This window comes from Diadema setosum, chromosome 4 (genome assembly GCF_964275005.1).
Source record: "Diadema setosum chromosome 4, eeDiaSeto1, whole genome shotgun sequence".
Taxonomy (NCBI): domain Eukaryota; kingdom Metazoa; phylum Echinodermata; class Echinoidea; order Diadematoida; family Diadematidae; genus Diadema; species Diadema setosum.
In genome coordinates this window covers 8,898,547-8,920,454 of record NC_092688.1, presented here as the reverse complement: position 1 = coordinate 8,920,454, position 21,908 = coordinate 8,898,547, and the positions used below count along the sequence as shown (strand labels likewise).

The 21,908-nt window shown below is 36.5% G+C and overlaps 2 protein-coding genes across 2 annotated transcripts in view; one reads left to right on the top strand and one right to left on the bottom strand.

Moving 5' to 3' along the window:
- Positions 1–7,914: 7,914 nt before the first annotated feature.
- LOC140226836 (zinc finger matrin-type protein 5-like) lies at positions 7,915–13,198 on the top strand. The gene is made up of 4 exons (XM_072307263.1): positions 7,915–8,126; positions 8,349–8,411; positions 9,736–9,807; positions 10,589–13,198. The coding sequence occupies exons 1-4, from the start codon at positions 8,000–8,002 to the stop codon at positions 10,870–10,872; spliced, it is 546 nt and encodes a 181-aa protein (XP_072163364.1). The 5' UTR covers positions 7,915–7,999; the 3' UTR covers positions 10,873–13,198.
- A 2,613-nt stretch (positions 13,199–15,811) lies between these two features.
- Positions 15,812–21,908, bottom strand: part of LOC140227544 (ARF GTPase-activating protein GIT2-like) — a 101,246-nt gene continuing 95,149 nt past the window's right edge. The window contains exons 16-18 of the mRNA XM_072307949.1: positions 21,642–21,866; positions 20,670–20,733; positions 15,812–19,885 (exon numbers count right to left, since the gene is read on the bottom strand). Of these exons, the coding sequence (XP_072164050.1) occupies positions 19,691–19,885; positions 20,670–20,733; positions 21,642–21,866 (484 nt within the window). The 3' untranslated portion in view covers positions 15,812–19,690. The remainder of the gene's footprint in view (positions 19,886–20,669; positions 20,734–21,641; positions 21,867–21,908) is intronic.

The window sequence follows — 21,908 nt, the reverse complement described above, 5'->3', positions numbered from 1 at the left end:
CCTTTCAAAAACAAACAAACAAACAAACAAACAACAAAGATGTACCAATTTTACAGTAACTGTTAAACAATCTTCCTCGAATCCTTCTGTAACATAATCCATTTTGATGACGACGGAATACCGGCCTGGATATAACCATTACCATCTCTTCTCGTGCCTCTTTTTAAATGAAATTACAAACACTATGCTATTCCATTAGCAGGGCAAAAACATAACACCCAATAACGTAAAACTTACATTTATATAGACGACTAACAGTTATATTCGCTGACAAGCAGTAACCTTCTCAGCGATTATTACACCCTTGTCCCCCTTTAAAAAAAAAGAAAGAAAAAAGCCTGAAGAACCGTGATCTAGATACTGGTATAATGTGGTTCCAAGAAGATGAAAAAGGTGGTGAACGATCACCTATAGACCATTGAGAACATTTCACCCGAGGAAGGAATTCATCAAAGTTCTTCTTAAGACAGCGTAAGAAGACTAGACGAAACAAGGGCTAGTTCTTGTCAGGATAGAGCTTGCTAAATGACTGTACCATCATTCATATCAAAGCAGAACAGATGGAGAAAAACAAAAATCACTGAGTGACCAGGCCTGAAGTCACTCACACAAATGAAATATTACGTAAGGCCAAATGAAAGAATGGTCATACCTTTTGATGGCAATGATAACTCACACAAATGCTTATTTCGAAAAGCCGAGACAAAAATGTTGTGCAAATATACTGGGGATAGCGGATTTGCAACAATCGCCAATAGTTTTACCGATGGTTTGCTCCTCAACTGAAAATGCTCACCAAAATACTGACAGATATAGCTGTACTTCAGAGTGTGTGTGTGTGTGCGTGTGTGTTTGTGCACATGTGTATCTATGGTATCTGCTAGAGATAATTTTCCCTCCATGTTTATGGTGGTGTGTGCCGTGGGATTGTTATCAATTTTTTTTTTATTGGTAGGTTTTACAGGAGGGAGCCAGCTCAACCGAAGTCAGCCGGTCAGAAGCAGAACTGCACCAAGCCGGCGGCGACGCTAGTAATCCAAAGTCAGAGGGGGCGTCAATAATTTTTATGTATATATGGCTATGTCACTGTATGCTGTTGTTTTTGTTGCTGTTGCTTTTATTTCTATCCTCAAGCCTCCCATATCTCAGTGAACTACGGCTCTTATCCGGTCTACCCCAAGGAAGGACATACAGTACAGAGTTCCCCGCTGTCAAAGCGAAAGGGAAGGTGGTGTATTAAAGAACCGACACTGTATGACCACTATTAAGTAGACAAACAAAATCCCCAAACTGATTTATTTGCGTCCCTCTATCAAACACTACTCCTTACTGAACACAACAGACCGTCTTGTATGTTTTCTTATAATTTTTAACAGAATATTTATGAAATCAGCAGAATAGATTAACTCTCAAAGTATGTTAAGATCCCTTCGTCTGTAAAATAATTATTGCAGATCTCATGGGGCACATTGTAAATTTATCTTCAATATGTTGTGGCTACATGGAATATAGTCTGCGGCAGGGTGATAAGGACAAACAGATAGATAGATAGATAGATAGATAGATAGATAGATAGATAGATAGATAGATAGATAGATAGATAGATAGATAGATAGATAGATAGATTTAGGTATAGATGTATATAGATATACACAAAGGTGCACATACATCTATTATACAATTCACTATTATACACAGGTAGATATAAAGAAAGAAAGAAAGAAAGACAGACAGACAGATAGATAGATAGATAGATAAGATAGATATAAGATTGGTAGATAGACGGGTGGATGGATAACAGTACTATAGAAATACATGTAAAGGTGGCAGACAGATAATGATCTATAGGAAAGAGAGAGAGAGGGAATGAAGATGGGGGGGGGGGTGGTATATAGCAAAGCTTGCAACGTGTTTTCTATAATTACGGCGCATTTGGCCGTATACGTTGCTTTTTCGCTGTTTCGAAATCACCGGTCACATTTCAAAAAAAAAAAAAAAAACTGAACATGCCTTTCTTCCATTTTACCTACTCATGAACGGCTAGCGGAAATAAAAGATTACCCAAGCCAGATTAGTCGGTTTTCCTTGTTGTCAAAGAACCTATTATGTAGGTGCATTTCGTAAATCCAGGTGCAATGGTCTGGATGACAAGAAAAATATGTTTTGTTTTGTTTTTCAATTGCATGAGTAAATCTCTCTCTCCTAAAAGTTATCGTGTTTGTTGTATACACTAAAACGTAGAGTGAATCTATCTTGTCAGAACTGGTGCAGAAATCGCCTAACTCCATTATATAACGGAGAAATCTCGTAAAGCAATACCAAGACGGGTTAGTCATGGCTCTTAAAATGTGTACACGGCCATAATATATTATGTTTGAGTCGATTATGAGATGCAAAGGTTACAGGACAGCGGAGTAAAAATTCCGAATACAAATAGTTTCTGCAATGAGCACTTATCACCATCTGTATCTGGACTGTTTGATCTACTTGATTTTGCGAGGAGGCGAATTTGCTGTTGGCTCCTAAAACGCTGCAGTGAGATGGGGCTGTTATGAGATGCAAAGGTTGCCAGAATGTGAAAAGAAAACAATTAAGGCAAGTGTACTTCTTCAGCTGCTTATTTCACATTTGGACATAATATGTTATTTTTCTGAGGAAGGTCAATGAGATTATCATATCGAGAGGGAAGACACCCATAAACCCCTCTTTAGTTCGACAGCCACGTTGCTCTTAAAAAACGCTTAAATGTTCGCATGAGATTCAAGAATTCTGTTAGGGGGTTGTCAGGGGGTGGGGGATTCGAAGGTTACTAAACATCCTAAACAGCGAAGGTAAGAAAAACATTAGAGCAAAATAAACCATGTTATGGAAAGAACATATGACCTAACATACATTTTGCGTAGCTGGTGTAAAGTCATGCAGTGATTCCAGGGGGCATTGTCTGACAAAACGCTTCATGAAATCCCCCCCCCCCCCCCTCCCGATGAATTGGCAAACTCGGACAGGCTATAGATAAAAAGACCTCATGAGCTACGGTAATGGCTATGTTTTGAACGGAAAATATGCAAACAGGGTTAAAGGCCTCGGTACACCGAGCGCTGTAACGGCAACGGTCGTTTGTGTGTGTGTGTGTGTGTTTTTTTGTTTTTTTGTTTTTTGTTTTTTTTTTTGCTATGGTGCATCCAAAAAGAACCATGTCTGGTTCTGTTTAAAAAGAAAAAGTAAAAAAAAAAAAAAACAACTTAGTAATTTTGATACAAAAATCACCCAAAATTTTACTCTTATGTCAAATTCATTAGAAACGAAATCACCTGTTGAAGATTTCTTTTGTAACAAAATTATCAGCGAGGAAGTTGTATTGTATTGTAAAAGAACCAGACATGGTTCCTTTTGCTTAAACTGCATTATATTTCTGCGTATTATGCGACATCCACATTCATGGCATTTTGGTCACAGTAAATTTGCATATTTGTATAAATGTGCAGTGCGCATGTTGTGTTTTATTTTTCTTATTAAAAGTATGACTGTTTTGTGTTTGTACAATACTGACTCCGAGAAAAGAAGTCCTTTCCCACGATTACATTGCTTCGGTGTCAGACCAGATCGAAAGTGTTTAGTTCAATGATCAAAGTATTTGGGGGAGGAAATTTCCATTGGGATAATGGGGGTTGTTACTATTGTTTTTATTTCCGTATTCAGATAAGATATTTTCAGTCTGCAAGAAATATCATAAATACGGCACGAAGAAACGGGGAATTGCCCGTTTCGCCGTATTTCCAAAATACAGCTGTTCTTCTACAGGGTATACATACCACATTTACAGTACAAAATGATAGACAAAGTACACAAAACATCAGAAATAAAAATACAATGTACTCATTGAAAACATTTACAAGTGCAATGACAGAGTCTACAATAATCACATAACACAGGAATTAAAAGAAGAGCAAGGAAAAGAAAAGAAGAGAAAATAAACCACACACACACACACACACACACACACACACACACACACACACACACACATATATATATATATATATATATATATATATATATAATATATATATACACACACATATGAAGCATGACAAAAAATAGGAAGCTACGTTTGGTAAATCATAGTGTCTCATTTGTAGAAGATCGAATGCGATGTGTTTGCTTATGCTTTGGGGTTGATTCAAGTGTATTCATTTAAAGTATATCGTCACGGAACATTTTGTGACCATTTTGGGAGAAAATTTGAGGAAAGAAAATGAAGTACTGCAGATGGATAGTTTCTAAAGAGAAGGGGGATCACTGTCGACAATAGGCAAGCATGTGCAATGTACTATGGTCTGATGCAACACCATTTTAGTGTTTTGCCATCTATATAAATAGTGGTCAAGAACTTCACCACTGCACCATGGTAAAAGTTTTATCAAAAGTTTAGAACACAGAGTGAACTGCACCATTTGGTGTACATCTTGGGTTCCAAAAAGGGAATAGTCATTCATGCTTATACATTCAATTTGTATAACTTCTATAATATTTATTATGATGGTTCTCAGGACATCGAGCAAGCATCGACGTCTTAACCTTATCCTATGATGTGGAGGTGCGGCACAGTGCCCTCGTGGGGAAGGTGAATTTCATGTACTTGTGCATTTTTTTTTTTACTTTGTTTTGTACAAACGTTCATTTCTGCTTGCTTTATATAACCATATCGAAATAGGAGTGGAAGTTGGCTTCTTGTATTCAGGTCAAAGCGTTCCCTAGGCTTAGGTTAATTCAAAACAATGCTGTAGCTTTCTTTTGTACGGTGATGTTGTAATAAATACATTTAGCATAATTGCAAACATATTATTATCAACATGTATTTTTCCTTGTTCAATTATTATGCTTTGGCTGTGATTACGGCAGCCTGTTAAAATATGTGACCGTGCATCACAAAATAAACAAAAAGTCGCACCCCTTGATTTTACGTGAGGACTCAAGAAAGGTGAAACTGGTCAACCAAGTCCATTTTGATTTTTCCGTATTTTCTGAAAGAGCTATTCTTCTTCTATATTATTCTTAAGTTTGGGATCATAAATTGAATGGTAAAGTGGGTTTTCAGCAGTTTCTCCACAACCCCTTTTTTGATAGAGTAGTGTGACCAGGTTTTTCTTAGAGGTCCCTTTTCATTTCTTGAAAATCCTTTGCACACTCTTCACTTTCAACTCCAATAACTTTTGAAAGGATGTTGCTACTGCTTTGAAAGTTGACATTCATCATTGACAGAATGTGTTAATATATCATGCTTAATTTAAGCTTAATCTGATAATCCCTTCATTGTTGTTGCTACAGTGGTTTACACCATGTTTTTTGTCCCATTCATGGTACAGGTAGCACGACTTAGTAACGATTAAGCGCTTGAATAGACCCTGTACTTCAGAGCCTCTTTTCTCAGTTCAACTTTTCCAGAGTGTGGGCTTTCTTTCCAATATTTATGTAGGTTAAGAGAATCCATTTGAATTGAGTTCTACACCACATTAAAGCTTAGAGTCTGCTCTTTCAGAATCTGCCCTTAACTGAAAATCCATGTCTGGCGACTTTTTGTTTGTTTTGTGGTGCAGGGTCACGTTTACGAGTGATTATTATAACTGACACAGTTCACAGCATTATATGTGGAGGTAGTATGCTGTATTCGATAGATCTTTCATTTTATTTTTTCATTTTCTTGTGGGGGTGGGTGTAGATTGTAAATTGAAATTTGCAAATTTTCATGTTAAGTAAAAGACAGTGGTGATTCTATTTTTCTAATACCCATGTTCGCAGTTCGTGCATAATAATATGACAGGTATATGGCTACATGCCCATACATGGTAATTGCATAAGTTATTAAAATTCTGGTTCTCAGCACGCTGATTACCCTGCTGGTTATTTGGGTAACCATAACATGATTTTTATTTTTTTTTTAACATGTTGATTCCACTTCATTCATGATGTGAAGGCACTACAGAGGTCAAGGGTTATAAAGATAATTGATAGTTTACATTTGAACTGATGCGTGAATTTACTTCAAGATCATGAAGGATTCATTAAAATAAATACCAAAGCTGACCATTTACATCCATTTATGAGATACAAACGGTAAATACACTTTTGTGTAAAAAGTGTTCCAATCACCTTGTGTGTATAATGTGTGTGTGTTGTTGTTGTTGAGTTGATGATTATAATTTTACACTGTATTTTTTTTTTTTTTTTTTTTTTGGGGGGGGGGTATTATTACTTGAAGTTACAGAGCGGTCTAGCATGCTTAGCCAGCAGCGGGTGGCAGTGCTGTATTCATAGTCAGTTTTGTATGCTCTGTTCTTTTGTTTATTATTCGAGAAAGGTGTTTATTTACATAAACAATATACGATGTGGTATATAGGCGATCCATATTTCATCGTGTATTTTGAGAAATTGTCATTTTCTTTATTTAGCAGTATATCCCCATTGATGAATCAGACTGCATGATTTAGTCAACGCTCTCTCCTGCTACATCCAGCACTTTATTCAGCCACACATACTTTGATTGAGGAAACATACAAATTCTGAATGCACTACACTAATATTTCTTTAGTCAGATAGCATCGCAATTCGCTTTAGGACACGAGTATCTATCCGTATCACCCCCCCCCCCCCCCTCTGTCAACGAATATCATTCCGTTGACATAACAAACATCAAGTGGCAGCGGCAAGGTCCAGTCTTGTTGATGAAAAAGTGTTGTTTTTTGTTATGTTAACACGATTATCAGCCAATATAATAACCATCGTCATCATCATCAGTGTCCACCATCTTCATTACTTATCTTAAATGCTGAGATGTACATGTACTTCTCATTATTGTAAAAAAAAAAAAAAAAAAAAAGTAAAAAAAGTATTCATGGCGTAACAACGGCCATTATCTGAAAGTGTAAATTAAAACGTAAGTCGTTGTTTGGTATGTTTAAAGGGTGTGTACAGTTCTGGTCGAGGTGAAGATTTAGCTTTTAACGTTTTGCGAGATATTCAGAAACCACTCTATGACTACAATGAGATGTCAAAGAGCATGCAGTTCTAAGGGGTATCAAAAGTTTATTCGATGAAAATCGGTTTTGAAATGGCTGAGATATCCAAAAACAAAATGAAACAAAGAGATACTAATAAAGTTGGGGCATGTCGCCTTTTATTATTAGCACTTTTTTGGCTATCTCAGCCATTTGAAAACCAATTTTTATCAAATAAACGTTGAATCCATCTTAAAATTATACGCTCTTTCATATTTCATAAGAGGCTTTTCATTATCTCACTTAGGAATGTTCAAAACATGAATCCCTACCTCAACCAGTACTGTACAGTCCCTTTAAGGTATCACTGGAGAAATCCATGCATCCTAAGGCTAAAGTTTACGTGTTCAAAAGAATGATAATACATGTCAGACTGATACATGTAATAACAACAAAAGAAAGCGTGTCCAGCCTCACCAAAAGGTGTATTTTGTGGAGAGATTCACTCTCATTCACCAACCACACCTAATTAGTTTTAAACAGGCTTGTATGGCTTATTCCTTGCAATTTTCCCCTGATTTATTTCAGTTTTTTTTTTTTTTTTTTTTTAACCAACAAGATAAAAAAAAAAAGGAGCTTGGGCTGGCAGATGTGGACCACTGAGCTGATCTGCACTCGATGATAGATTATAGATCTCTAGTTATAGGTAGAAATCAGTGGTGTGGATCCATTATTCTCTATTTCGAAACCTGGGGGGAGGGGGCATTTCATGAAGCAGATTGGTCTGATATTTTTCTGACAAACTGTTACAAGCTACTGAAATCCTTGCATCTGATTGGCTGAGAGCAAATTTGTCCGACAACTTTGTCGGACAAAATGCTTCATGAAATGCCCCCAGTTGTACCTTATCATGGTTAACCCATCAACCAACGTTGAGAGCAGCAAACACAAACTGCTAAGTTGAGAGACTGCCGAACAACAACAGAGAAAAGGAGTTGTGGAAAATGGGCAAACGATATTACTGCGACTACTGTGATAAACTCTTTGCTGATAATCCTGAAAATAGGAAGAAGCATATCCGAGGTGTAGTTCATGAACGTCTTAGGAAGCTTCATTATGCCCAGTTCAGAGGTAAAATTGGAGACCTAAGTATAGCCGCTCTCTGTTGAGTCCCACTCTTTGCCTTTCGTGCTGGTTATGTCAGCAATGAAGCAATGGTAGGCCCGGCCTACAACTAACTAGGCTCTATTAATTAAACTCGTAACATAAATAATTTACTCCAGTAACAGGTTTTACTCACTTAGAACATGAAACTGTGTTTGTTTAATATTCATGTATTCTTACTCATTGCAGAACCAGAAGATGTTTTGGCTTCAGAGAAGGCAAAACTTCCATGTAAAAAGCTTCAACAAACGGGTACGTAAACTTTTAACACTATAACAGAGTGAATACATGATGATGATTCATCATTGTCATTGAATGAATGAATGAAAGAAAGAAAAATGAATGAATGAATGAATGAGTATATTAAAGAATGAGTTGGTGTACATTCTCAACTAATTTGTAGCTATCCTGTCTTGTTAAATCTTTACCAAATAATATGCTGCTGTCAGGTGGATGTGCTGGCAAGAACCATTTTTCACAGATAACTCAACTGTTGTGTTGGTATTAAAAAAAAATAATATATATAACTGTTAATCGTTTTCCGGTCTGATTGCATAAAATGCAACCCCTCTCTCCCTCTCTCTTGTTCTTTTTTTTTTCTTGTTCTTTTTTTTTTTTTTTTTTTGCAGACAAAGTGTATCCATGGAGCTATAATAATAATAATAATAACACAGTGCTCAGTGCATATCACTACCGTGGCCTGTCTCTATGCGTTTTAAAGGAGAGGAATGAAAGTAGAAAGAGGAAATGTAGTGTACAATGTGTGTACCATAAATGCAGAACCATAAATGCAGAACCAAACTCATTCATAATACTTTTTGAACAGAAATGTCTTGAGAGCAGTTTTTAAACTTTAACACTGTGGGAGCTTCTTTTACATAACACGGAACAGCGTTCCACAGTGTGGGAGCAGCATGAGCAAAAGATCGCTCACCATAAAACTTTGTTGTGATAGCAGGCCATTGGAGAAGATTTTTCTGAGTTAATCTTAAATTACGAGAGGGAGCGTTCCTGACCAAGAACTTACTGAGATATTCTGGTGCCAATGAATGGCGGCACTGATAAGTCAGTAACAGTATCTTGAAAACTATACGTGACTGAACAGGAAGCCAATGGAGCTGCTTCAAAATGGGGGTTATGTGAGAATCCTTTTTCGTGCGGGTGATCAATCTTGCGGCTGCATTGTGAATTGCCTGGAGTTTATGTAACTGTGAGTCTGAGATATTATACAACAAACTGTTACAGTAATCTAAATGACATATTACAAAAGCCTGTTAGTTAATTAAAACATTGTTCTATGCATGTGACATCATAAACTGTGGTCTTCTTTTCTCATCCAGCAGTGCGTGACTGCACTGAAACTGTAAAAAGTCACTAGTACTGAACGGATTATAGTCTGATTTTTCCTCAAAATTTCATTCAGTCATTCTCTAAAGTTTAAAGATCTAAGTGTTGACAGAGTTCTGTACTTGCATAATTGGCTCCTTATCACAGAAAGTTGATGCTGTACAAGAGCATGATTTGTTTTTGTAGTTTTTTTTTTCTCATACATTTCATGACTCATTTTATTTTCCAGGTTTCTGCCCTTTTGAAGGCAATTGTCGTTTTTCCCATCTGACAGCAGAGATGGAAGAGACACTTCGAAATAGTGAGTACAAAGTTCTGATAAGCTGAACCATTTGATTTTCTTTTGTAATAATACTTTGCTTACACAGTATCTACATTTGTGATTGTGTGTGTGCTCTTGTCATTGAGACTTTTATGTTTTGATGAAATCCCATCTGAATCGTATTCTTACAATTTTTCTGTCTATTGACCAGCCCGGGAGTTTTAGCCTAATTTTGCTAAATTCCGTAGTGCTTGAATGTCACAGTTTAGTAGAAGTGAATGAAATATCCTTCTTTTTCCCAAATGAAACATGTTTAGAAATATTAGTTTTGTATTTCTCATGCGGTATTTATTAATCCATATACATATCTTATTGTTATGCGCAGTTGAGTGTATATATGCTTCATAGAAACTGTGCAATGTAAATTCACAATCATTATTTATTATTACATGTAGATGGTTTATTTGAAGTAAACGTGTATTCACACAAAGTATAGGCCAGTTGATATTAGGCTTGTTACGTATTCAGAATTTACATTCTTTGAAGGAAATATGGTGGTATGAATTGTTGCACACAGTGCACCTTTATTTTGTCAAACAACTTTTAAAAACTTTTGTTATAGGGCCTTTATTCCCCCCCCCAAAAAAAAAAAAAAATAAATAAAAAATAAAAAATAAAATAAAAAGTTGGCTGTTGATTGTCACTCTCTAATTAGTACCTATTGAATAAAGTGACATATTTTGAACAGTGCCTGCTGCTATCTTGAGAATGGTAAAGTCTGACATGTTTGGCTGATTGATTTTTTTTTTTTCCAATGCAGAAATCAAAGCAAAACAAGAAGCTGAGAAAGCAGCCAGAGAGTTGGCAGCAAGCCAGCCAGAACCCACAGTAGAAGAGTGGCTTTCAAAGAGAGCAAAGAGGCGGAGCAAAGGAGGCATGACTGCCGTAGCGGGAGAGGGAGGCAGCACGAATGACAACACAGCAATTTTCAGTAACTTCCAATTCACGCTACCAGAGGAATTGCAGCATGTGCCGGATCTTCCACCTTCTCTGATACCTCCCACTGCTGACTGTTTCGCAGACACTGCCGAGTGGGGTGTATGAAAAATTACTGTTAAGAGACAGTTCCAGTCGATAAGGTGACCGCACAGGAGAGATGTAGGCGCTGTGAAATGCATGTCTGTCGGAAAACACAGACCAAATCTTGTACCTTGATGTTGGATGACAAATGCAAGGTTGATGTGACTTTGTATTGCCAGCATTGCCAGATATTTGCCAGGATGATGGCATATGAGGCAATTTCGCACTTCTAGCTGCCAGTCCATGGGAGATAGGAGTGCCTTAAGCGCGTCCCATTCCTCCACACAGTGAATTACACCACAAAGTGTCTGTAGACCAATTATTGACTGATCAACATCACAGTGGTTAGTGGAAGACTGTCACTGGACAAGGCTTGCCATGGGACTTACAAGCTTTGCAATGTACAAGTATTCTGATTCTGATTCCAATTTTTCTTTAAAATTATGTAGGGATGCTGAATTTTGAAGATGGGGAATTAGACCCTAAAATAAAAATGAGGGGATCACTTATCAAATTCTTCTCAATCATGAGATCAGTGCACCATTCAAAAAAAGACAAAAAGACAGCCAAAACTGTGGCATAGAACATTATCCTTGAGGTTAAAAAATAGGGGAAAAAATACAAACATTTTTTAGTGGTATTACTTCTGTCCTCTATTTCTGTATGCTTCTATCAAGCAGTCTGAGTTGTTTTACTTTGCTTGATTTTCTTCACATTGCCAGTTGCCAATTATTTGAAGTTCTGTCAAATCTGATCCCTCACCAGCACGGTTGCTAGAATATTTATTTTTGTTTTGTTTTTAGTCTAGCAATATTTACAAAGAGCAGAATCAATATCCTCATTTTCAAAGAGACCACTTTTTTTTTCTTTTTTTCTTTTTTAATGGAAAGGGAGAGGACTCAGGATTGTATGCAGGACTAATTGGTATTGCCAAAACAATTCATTCCAAATATTGCTGCTGGTTCAGTTATTTTATTGTATACATCACACCATTTTTGTGAGTTGTTTATGTCAAGAATATCCATTGATGTGTGAAAATCACAAGAGTATGATCACTTCAAAATCTGCCATATTTACAATACTATTTAGCCAAACTATAAAACAGCCCATTCTGCTTGCAATTATCTGATTAATGTGCACAATGTATGCAGTGGTTGGGTACATACATAAACAAATAGGTGTATATGACTGTGTATGTGTGCAGTCTTGTCCAATCAGTTTCCACATTCACAATGTCACAGTCTTGACATGATGGGGAAAAAAGTCAATTGTTTTCTTAAAATGAACAATTTCTTTGTTATGCCAACAAGTTGGGAAGAGTCAACAGGCTGCATCAAATTTTAGCCGACTGGCATTTCAACTATTGATACAGAGTTAAGTACTTCTGGTCAGACAAATTTTGAGGATATTTAATTGGCAGATCATTTATGAACATTTTGTCAAAGATTTCCAAGAATTTTACTGTTTGGAAATGAAAGATGGTAGTAGCAATATTGATTTTACTGATAAAGAAATCAGCAAAATATATGAGAGACCAAGAAGCTCACTTACAAAACACATTAGATTTCTGTTCATGTTGTTACATGGCGTGATATATACTAGGGGACAGCTATTAAAGTTTGGTTTTGGAAATGATAACCTTTGTCTATTTTGCTGAGAGGAAACAAAAATACATCATTTTTTTAGAATTATAGTTTCGAGTTTGGACTAGAGCATTTTCAAATAGAACCAAGTGTGTGAATGCTTTCATACATGTAATTCTAATGAAATGTGTAATCGTGAAGTCAAGAACATGAAATAATTCATCTTTGACGAAAAATACAAAAAAAAAAAATTTTTTTTGATTCCATAGGGGAGGAAAGCATGGTAGCAGCCTTCACATCTGAAATGGCATGATCATTAACATGTGTCAAAATTTTCTCTGGCATACATCTTTTACATTCCCCTATGGGCATGACCTCTCTCAAGGCTGTATATGTTTGATCAACCTTCAAGAAACAAAACGAACAAAACCAATCGCCTCCCTACAAGCAAACTCGATACTAGTTACCCATTGATTTCTCCTCAAATTGTGAAATCTTTGATATGCCTCTGGGATCAACTCGTATTACTGGAGGATAGTGTCCTTCACCATCTGGTAATCAAAAGACTGTTCATTACTCAGTGCTGAAACTACAGACTGAGCCATACTTGTGATTACCTGCTGAACGAGAAATGCCAATTCATCTTCTGGCCACTTCATCTTGAAGCAATCCTCTCAAACATGAAAAAGAAAGAATCCAGCTAATTTTTTTATTAAACCCTGGAACAAGTTCCAACCTGACTACATAGTTATTTCCTTTGGATTGGATTTTTGTGTGCATTTGTTGTTTTTTGTGAATGACTTTGATATCATTTTACAAAATTTGAAGAAAGAATGAAAGAAAGAGACAATGTGTGTGTGTGTGTGTGTGTGTGTGTGTGCAGGTGTATGATGTGGGGTGTGTGTCTTGTGTGTTATGCACGTGTATAACAATTGTCAACAAAACTTGAAATATACAAGATGACAAATATCAAAATACAAATATGTAAATCAAGTTATGCTTATGTTTTCTTATCAATATTTTTTTTTTTTATTAATCTGTGGTATAATACAGAGGGGTTCAGTCAGTATTACAGTAATGTATACAGTATTGCCTCAGGGTAAGCATAAAACAGAAGAGATAAGGAAAATTTCATTAAAGGGATTGTACAGTTTTGGTTGAGACCTAATTTCAGGTTTCTAACATTTTTTGGTGAGATAATGAGAAACCTCTTATGAAATATGAAAGAGCATGTAATTCTATGAGGAATTCAATGTTTATATGATGAAAATTGGTTTTGAAAGGGCTGAGATATCCAGAAAAGGGCGATTCTAGTAAAGTGTGGGACCCACACTTTATTACGATCGCTTTGTTTTACTTTGTTTTTTGGATGTTTCAGCCATTCCAAACCCGATTTTCATCAAATAAACTTTCAATTCCTCTTAAAATGGTATGCTCTGTACTATATCATAAGTGTTTTCTTGGTATCTCGTTGAAAGTTAAAGGCATAATTTACCATTTGCAGATGAAAGCATTAGTGCTATAAAATAGTTCTAAAATGTGAGTTAGGGATAGAAACAACCACTGTCAAAATTTGAATCTGTATAATCGATGTTAAGTGTTGTTAAATACACAAAATGTGAACAATAGTTGTAATAAGAATTTTTCCAGACTAAACCGTATACAGTTACGGTTTATTGAGAAAAACCCTGATATCTCCTTACATTTTAGGTTTTATTGCAAATATTTCATAAGGTATGATGTTTTATGATACAACAGACCTACACATATGCATCAAATATGATATCTTGAAAATTTTTGAAATCACTGCTCCCAAAGGTAAACTGGACCTTTAAAAGCCCAATTCTCATCTTCACCAATACTGTACCATCCCTTTAAACAAAGAGAGTGGGAATCTTACAAGGATATCAAAGCACAATTTATCCAAGTGCATGTTGTGTCAGCTATGTTGCAAATGCATTTGATTTGACACATTTTACTAAACTTTATAAGATGACCATAGCCCCGGTTCAGAAAACTTTGAGTTGCAGTTGATTGCAATGCAATTTGGATTAAAAAAAAAAAGAGAGAGAGAGAGAGAAAAGAATCAAAGGTAACTTGGTATCCAAGTGTAGAAATCGATTTGACCTAGAAGGACCAACATTTTGTATCTGGGAGTTACAATTACAATCTAATCACATGTTCCCCTTTTTAGTGCCGTAGGGCCATATGACTTGTACTCATTGCTCACTTACGTGTAGCACTGCAGTGAGAGAAAGTGTTTCATTAATATGCATGTTGTGTTTAGCTCCAGCACAGGAATACAATGGATTCTTGACACCATGTTGACACATAGAGGCAGTGTTTGCTTCCTACAAGCCATGCAAATTATCTGCAAGTATAGGGAAAAAATGCAGAAGAATGGTTACGTTACTGTAAAAGTTGAAATTTTCACGGTGTTGAAATTTTCGCACATTTTGCGCAACCAGAAACTAGCGCGAAAATAAAAGCAGGCAAATATTTTTGCTTGCCATATGTTTCAGTAGTTGATGTCTTGATTCTGCCGAATTAGAAATATGCGGCTGAGGGCAAAAAATTTTACAGTACTTTTACAGTACATGGTACGTAATTTGTGTATGGTACCAAACTGAGTTGCACTCAACACTAATGTGGTTAAGGTGGTTGGTGTACCGTATGTCCACAAGGTTTTCTATAATATCAATTTTACTCCGGATGATCAGAAAGCATTGCTCCTCATATGTACGGCAAGCAGCTACAGTTAAACACATGTTCTTCAATATGTCATTTAAGATTGAATTATACAAGTATATGTTTTTGACCATTATTATGATTGTGTAAATTTCATTAAAATCATTGATAAAATATCTCCCCCTCCCTCTGAGATGTGGTATAATTATCTTTGAAATTAACTGATAATCCAGTATACCTGCATACAATGTATATTTTGTGTGTTGTTTTAAAGCCCAGGACTGTTGTTGTGAACTGATGTAATATGTAACAGTCTAAGTGCAAGTTTTTTTCCAAGTCGGACAAGATTTCAGTACATTGTACGTATTATACTGTAGGTTTGCGTGGCATAAACCACGGTACACAACTATTGCTTTCATCCTTCATATTCATCCCCCAAGAAAGCTGTAAATCATATCAAATTTAGTGTATATGCAGTGAATACTGATAACAAATTTACTCTATTTTTCTGTCTTGTTTGACTTTCTTCTTGGTTTCTGTTTCTTTGATATCAATGCATGCCCCTTTTATCTGGAAAGGGAAGGGGTAGGGGTTAAAATCTATGTAAGAGATTTTTCATCATGTAAGCTGTAAAGCCAAATCAGATTCATCTAAACAAGAAAATGTATGCCACACTTTTTTTCTGCCATTTGTTTGTCAGAAGTTGAGGGATTTAATAGTGCAAGCACAACACTTCAATCTAGTAAATACGGCTATACTGATTGTTACAGTTTGCTTTTCTGAAGGTTTGTTATTCTGGATATTGGTTATTCCGAAGGTTCATTGATCTGAAAATGAAAACAAGGTACATGTATGTAATTCTAACGGCTCAGTAGTACACACCTTTTTGTTATTTTTGGATTAAACTGTATTTCATTTTTGGACTAAACAAGCTTCAAAATTATAAACACTATTTTGTTTTTGGATTAACAAAATTTATGTTCTCTCATATTTGAATATAAAACAAACCTTCAAAATAATGAACCTTTGGAGTGATTTTACTTACAAACTTTACGAATGATGCCACAAATATTTTGATTAATGAACCTTCAGAATTACAAACATAATCCATACTGATAGGTGGAACATTACCATACAAGTGGATGGGGTTTGACATTCTTACGCACTTTTCCAACTTGCCTCTTCTTTTTGTCTTGCTCATTTCCTCTTTTTGCTGGTAAATTGAAGAGGGTGAGGGGAAATGAAAACAAGGGATGATGTACAAGTATTATCTAGTGTATTTTCACCATGATTACATGTATTCATACAACAAATTATGACTACATCTGATCTAGATTTTTTTTTCCTTTTTATATCAAGATTTATTTCCTTTCCTAGTTCTTGGGAAGAGTTTATGACAGTGTATACATTCATCAAACTACTGGTAACTGTCAAAATTTGACGTTAATGTAAAACTAGAAATGCTGTTAATGTATGTATCAAATACCACGAACAGCCATGTTTCGTAAAATCACATTTTTTCCACATACTTCAAATCCATGTAATACATTGTATTCTTTTCCTATATCCAAAGAAATAACCATGCATTTTCACACTACAATTCCATTTGCAATGCTTTAAAATCTTCAACTTTTCCTTTTGTTATTATTATAACTGTTTTCTTTTCTGGCTGTACAGCTAAGGCAAAGTATGCATGACAAACGAATAATAAATATGCAAAAGAGAGCAGTATCATATAAAAGTATTTACAAGATGCAAAAAGAATATCTTATGTACACATTACATACAATAAACACAGCTCAATCCAAATCATACCATTTTTATCTCGAGTTACGAATACTTCCATGACGACACAGCAGTGTGCAAAGCATACTGCATGATGCAGACCTAAACACAGTTATTGAGTTATCGTCGCTGGGATGACAAGACCTTGTATCTGCAATTTTGGTGAAAATGACTTTTTTGGATTAATGGTCAGATAATCAGTTAAGTGATGTCCTGTCCAAATCCTAGATGTCTTACTCCAAAAATGAAGCCACCATGGCATGTCAAAGGAATGTCTATCCCATTGGATACTGTGCTTTGGCTGCCATGTTTTTTTGTTCTCCTGAACATTTGACATTTTGTAGATACGAGGTCTTGTCGCCCCAGCGACGTTATGCTGCTCCTATAATTTTTAGCTACCTTGAGATGGCATCCACACTCAATGTCTTCCATGGTTCACACTTAAAAAGATCTACCTTGTTCTTCTGTCTCTCTTTGTCTTGCTATACAAGAGCAATACCGCATTACTCCTTGAAATGCCAGGATATGCTGATAGATGTGTATTTTCTGGTAGCTAGAAGTACCCATCACTTCAAATAATTTTCTGTAAAATTATGGCTGTACATTTGTGCAAATCATGCATAATTTTCATTCAAATCCTGTCACTACGCCAGTCATTCATAACACAAGCAGCTTCTGCCCCGGGAGCTGACATTTAGTACCTTTTAGGTAAAAAAAAAAAAAAATAGTCACTGAAGTGGTAAGGTATTTCACACAGGGACACTGTGGCCTAGAACTATACCACTCTGGACCATTAACACTCCAAGAAACAACATAACAAATTTGGCTTGCTCGGCTACACACGTATATGGTAAAAGCCTGCAAATCAACTTCCGTCAACTTTAGAGATGGTGCCATGAATACGGTTGGGCGAGAATTTTGTCTTTGCAGACAAGTGGCGATCGATGTAATATACAAAGAAAACACTGTATAGGAAATCGCTGAAATGACATCTCCATAATACCAAATCAAATAGTGATTACTGCACTCATAAATGTTCAGAGTCACTTTTGGCCTTTCAAACTTCACCTACTCGTATTCACACAAAGACGATTACATCACATTTTTCATATTTCATATTCAGTCATCACTCTGTTGATAGTTCACACTTCAACATCCTTATTATACCCACCCACAACTCACAAGTAAGCCTTTCATAATCACACCCAACCAATGAAACTCTGACGCACTTGTCTTTAAAAATAGGGGTCAACAAGCGCTTGACACAGTCCTATCACAATAAAAAGCTAACTTGAGAACAACCAAATACTGACAATAAAGGAGTACGATAGTCTACATACTTTTGACGGAAGACATGACCTAGAAATACTTGCTTTGAGGTACTGGTAAGGACCACCCCTCTGTATTTATCTGAAGACTACAAATCTACGGCAGACTGAGAGACTGGTCTCTAAAAGGATCGGCAGTATGAACACACATACAATACCCCCACTGAGAAAAATTGTACACTATACATTGTGGTTGCTTTCTTCACCCTTTCCAGATAACATCCGAAAGAGCACTACCCCCAAAGATGGTCACTTTCATTGTGCTCGAAGGTGCATATATACTGCAAGAAACATTGACATTCACTTTGATTTTTTAATTACCTTGTGAAACACATAATTCTATGTAAATACAGAGTTATCTCTCACACAGTCATCCCTTATCAGTATTAATATACCACGCATGGATCTTTTGAAGCAATGTGTAAAGACAAAAGAGGAAGAAAAAAATGGACTTTTATCCAGAGTACAAATAACAACAATAATTAACAGTATTCTGTATGGCGCATTTCCAAGCAAATTGATGAATGCTCTTTACATGGTAACATTCTGTACAAGCCTTCCATCCCAAAAGGGTTATGCGATGAAATTCCCCATTTGTTAAAATTTAAATACTGATAATAGGAAAACTGTCTCTTGTGCCAAAATGGAGTAAAACCTGACACTCGCTATCTTTGATTTATGGATATGAAAAGTGCACTGGACTATTAAAAGTGCACTGGACTTTGAACATGAGGATATGTACAACATGTGATACAGTCAAAGCCACGTCGAACTGTTCTTACGCAAGCTTTGTGCAAAATGGGATGCCAGCCCATTGCAGATTGGATTCGATGGTGCTCGATGTTCTTGGAAGTCCTTTACATCTGGCCGAGTGCATTGCATAAGCAATGCAATGTGCACATATCTCTCAAAGACATTTCACTAGGACATTTAACACTATTTCTATAATTCATCTAGGGTCCAATAGCTAGTTTCTCTTATCACAACGATAACAGTGACACAATCCCATGTATCTGCTTAATGCTGTTCTGGTAAAATCTCAAGTACACTGTAGAATGAATAATCAAAATATTAAACAGTGTAAGGAAAAACACATAGCCAATGAAAACAATATTATTACTCGAACAATGTACATGCATCCATTTTATTTCGATGTGATTGAATTTGAGGCATACACAGAGTTTCAGAGGATGATTCAAAAACATGAAAAGTAGACTGTCATGGCTTGGAATATCTGCTACTGGATTGTTCAGACGCGCATGCATACACATTCACGCATACATACACACAAGCACATACACATCTCATCAAGGGGTGAATTGAGAGTAAAGTCTGTGCCTGGTTTTATACAAAGGGTGGTCTATAGACCTGCTAGACCATGTTCAAACCATCAAAAGAAATAAAAAAGGGAAAACTGGGGTGTTCTCAATAGATGCGAGGACTCAAAAAAAAACTCTACTAGAAGCTTGTTACGAGCTGCTTCGCTGCCTTGGCAATGTCGTATGCACACGAGATGATCTGAGTGATCAAATGTTTGAGGTCGGGAGCTATCGAGGGGTCAGCCGGGATGGCGTTCTGGCACTCCACTTTCAAACGGCTGGCGCTGGAGATTAGCAGGCGTAGGGGCACTCTCACTTCCTCGGACTTGGGTTTCTGAGAATGGTGACGATGTATATGATCAATCTTCGACATTGCATTCAGTGGTAAAAATGCAACACGAAATTGCAAGCAGCAGAAGTAAGTACTGATTTCTGAGCACAGCATGCAGCTCAGAAACATTCCAATAGGAATGACTATGTTCCCTCTTATACATCCCGTGATAAAATTTGGTGTTGACAATAATGATGTTTACATCTACAACTAGTAAGGAACGAGGAGACAGATTTCTAAACACTGGTACATAAAGAGGAAAACCAAGACAGACTCCATAAAATTACAAATTAATCTTACAACTATGGAATGGAGAAAAGATTTTGTGAGCTATCGCCAAAAGATTCAAATTAATATCCAATAACTCTGAAGATGGTTAAAATATCATCTTTTCAATAAGAATCAAAATGTTTCTATAATGAGCAGATCATGTTCATTTTTTGTTAAGTTCGAATGTCTTACTAAAAACCAAGATATGAAGTTTCTTATCATCGTAACTCAATCTTGAGGTAGGCTGACATAAGAATCAGTTGCTATCGATGTAGCTATTGTTCCATCACATAATTTAACCCGTTGTGAACGAGTCCCGAGTATACTCAGGCAGGTGTCTATGGGAAATGTGTGTTGTAGCAAAATCAAACCGTCCTCAACGGGTTACGATAAGGTAAATTAATCATATCAAAGTTTTATCCCGTAGAAACTAGAGAGAATGGGACTAATCTACCACTTTTCTTGTTTGGTTCTAGTCAAAATTCATCATCACACCACAAGCTATGATATCACTTACATCTGGGAATAGCTCCACCATGTCTGTGACCGTAGCGTAGATGCTTTCTGAACAGTCCACAAATCTGGAAATGGGACAGACACGGACATAACGTACTAAAATAACAAGCATCAAAGAAAATACTAGCATATAAGTACGTGTAAGAAACACAGCATTGCAAAACCATACCTCCTGGATAACAAAATTTCCACTTAAATGAATGTGTTTGTGTTTTTTCTTTTAGTTTTTGTATTGCTTTTGCTCTTTACTAGAGAGAGAGAAAAGGAGAAAGTCCATTTCTACATTTACTGTTCTGTAAAACCATAAATCTTTTCATGTACTTTGATTTGGTGAATTTTGCGAGAGTCAAGATTTGCAAAATTAAAATGCATGTGAAAGTTCTTACAAGTCTACACTCTTATGCAAAGGATGCCAGCTGCAATTCCCAAAAATTTCATGATGCAAAAATGTCTGTTGGCTCCAATTCTCGAAAATTTCATGCTGTGAATATTTCTTGTTTTACAGTACTCCCTGTAAAATCACAAGTTGAAGCTGACTTACAATACACCAAGTGATGGAGAAGGGAACAGCCTGGGGTTAGACGCTATCATTATGATACTACCTAATGAGCTAAATTATCTCTACAATGACTGTATTACTATGTTTTCCTCAAACTCTCAGATTGAACATTGTCTCTTCACAAACTACCATCACAATTACCAACATTTATAACGATACCTATAGCAAAGAAGATAATACAGTCAAACCTGTGTATAGCGGCCACAAAAGGGAGACAAAAAAGTGGCTATTGTAGACAGGTGGCCACTATAGACAGGGTCGTTAACATGACTTTTTTTCTTGGGGAAAATTGTGTTTGGTGGTCATACATGAAAGTGGCCTATATAGATGCGTTTGACTGTAGCTTGATTTAAAACAAAATATGAAAATAAACAGAAAATGACACCCTGTCCTCTAAAAAGACAAAGTACCAACCTATCAACTTTGCCTTCCTGGGCTACAGTCAGTAAGGTCTGAATCTTCCTGGTTATCTTCTCCGTCGTCCCGACGACTGCCTCCTGGGTTGGTCTCTTCTCCTCTGCTCCATCCCCAGCCTCTGGCTCTGGGGATCCTTCGGTGGGCAGGGGTGAGGTGCTTGCCGGTGGGGATGTGGGGCTGGTAGAGGGGAGGGGCACCGCGGGGGACTCCGGCATTGGGGAACTGGAAGAGAGGGTGAGGTCAAGATGGTATATTCAGTGCAAA

Excerpts from the sequence above, each read along its gene's own strand:
- LOC140226836 (XM_072307263.1), top strand. The coding sequence starts at position 8,000 with ATGGGCAAACGATATTACTGCGACTACTGTGATAAACTCTTTGCTGAT. Across the intron at positions 8,127-8,348 it reads TCATTATGCCCAGTTCAGAG|AACCAGAAGATGTTTTGGCT; the intron begins GTAAAATTGGAG and ends TACTCATTGCAG. Across the intron at positions 9,808-10,588 it reads GGAAGAGACACTTCGAAATA|AAATCAAAGCAAAACAAGAA; the intron begins GTGAGTACAAAG and ends TTTCCAATGCAG.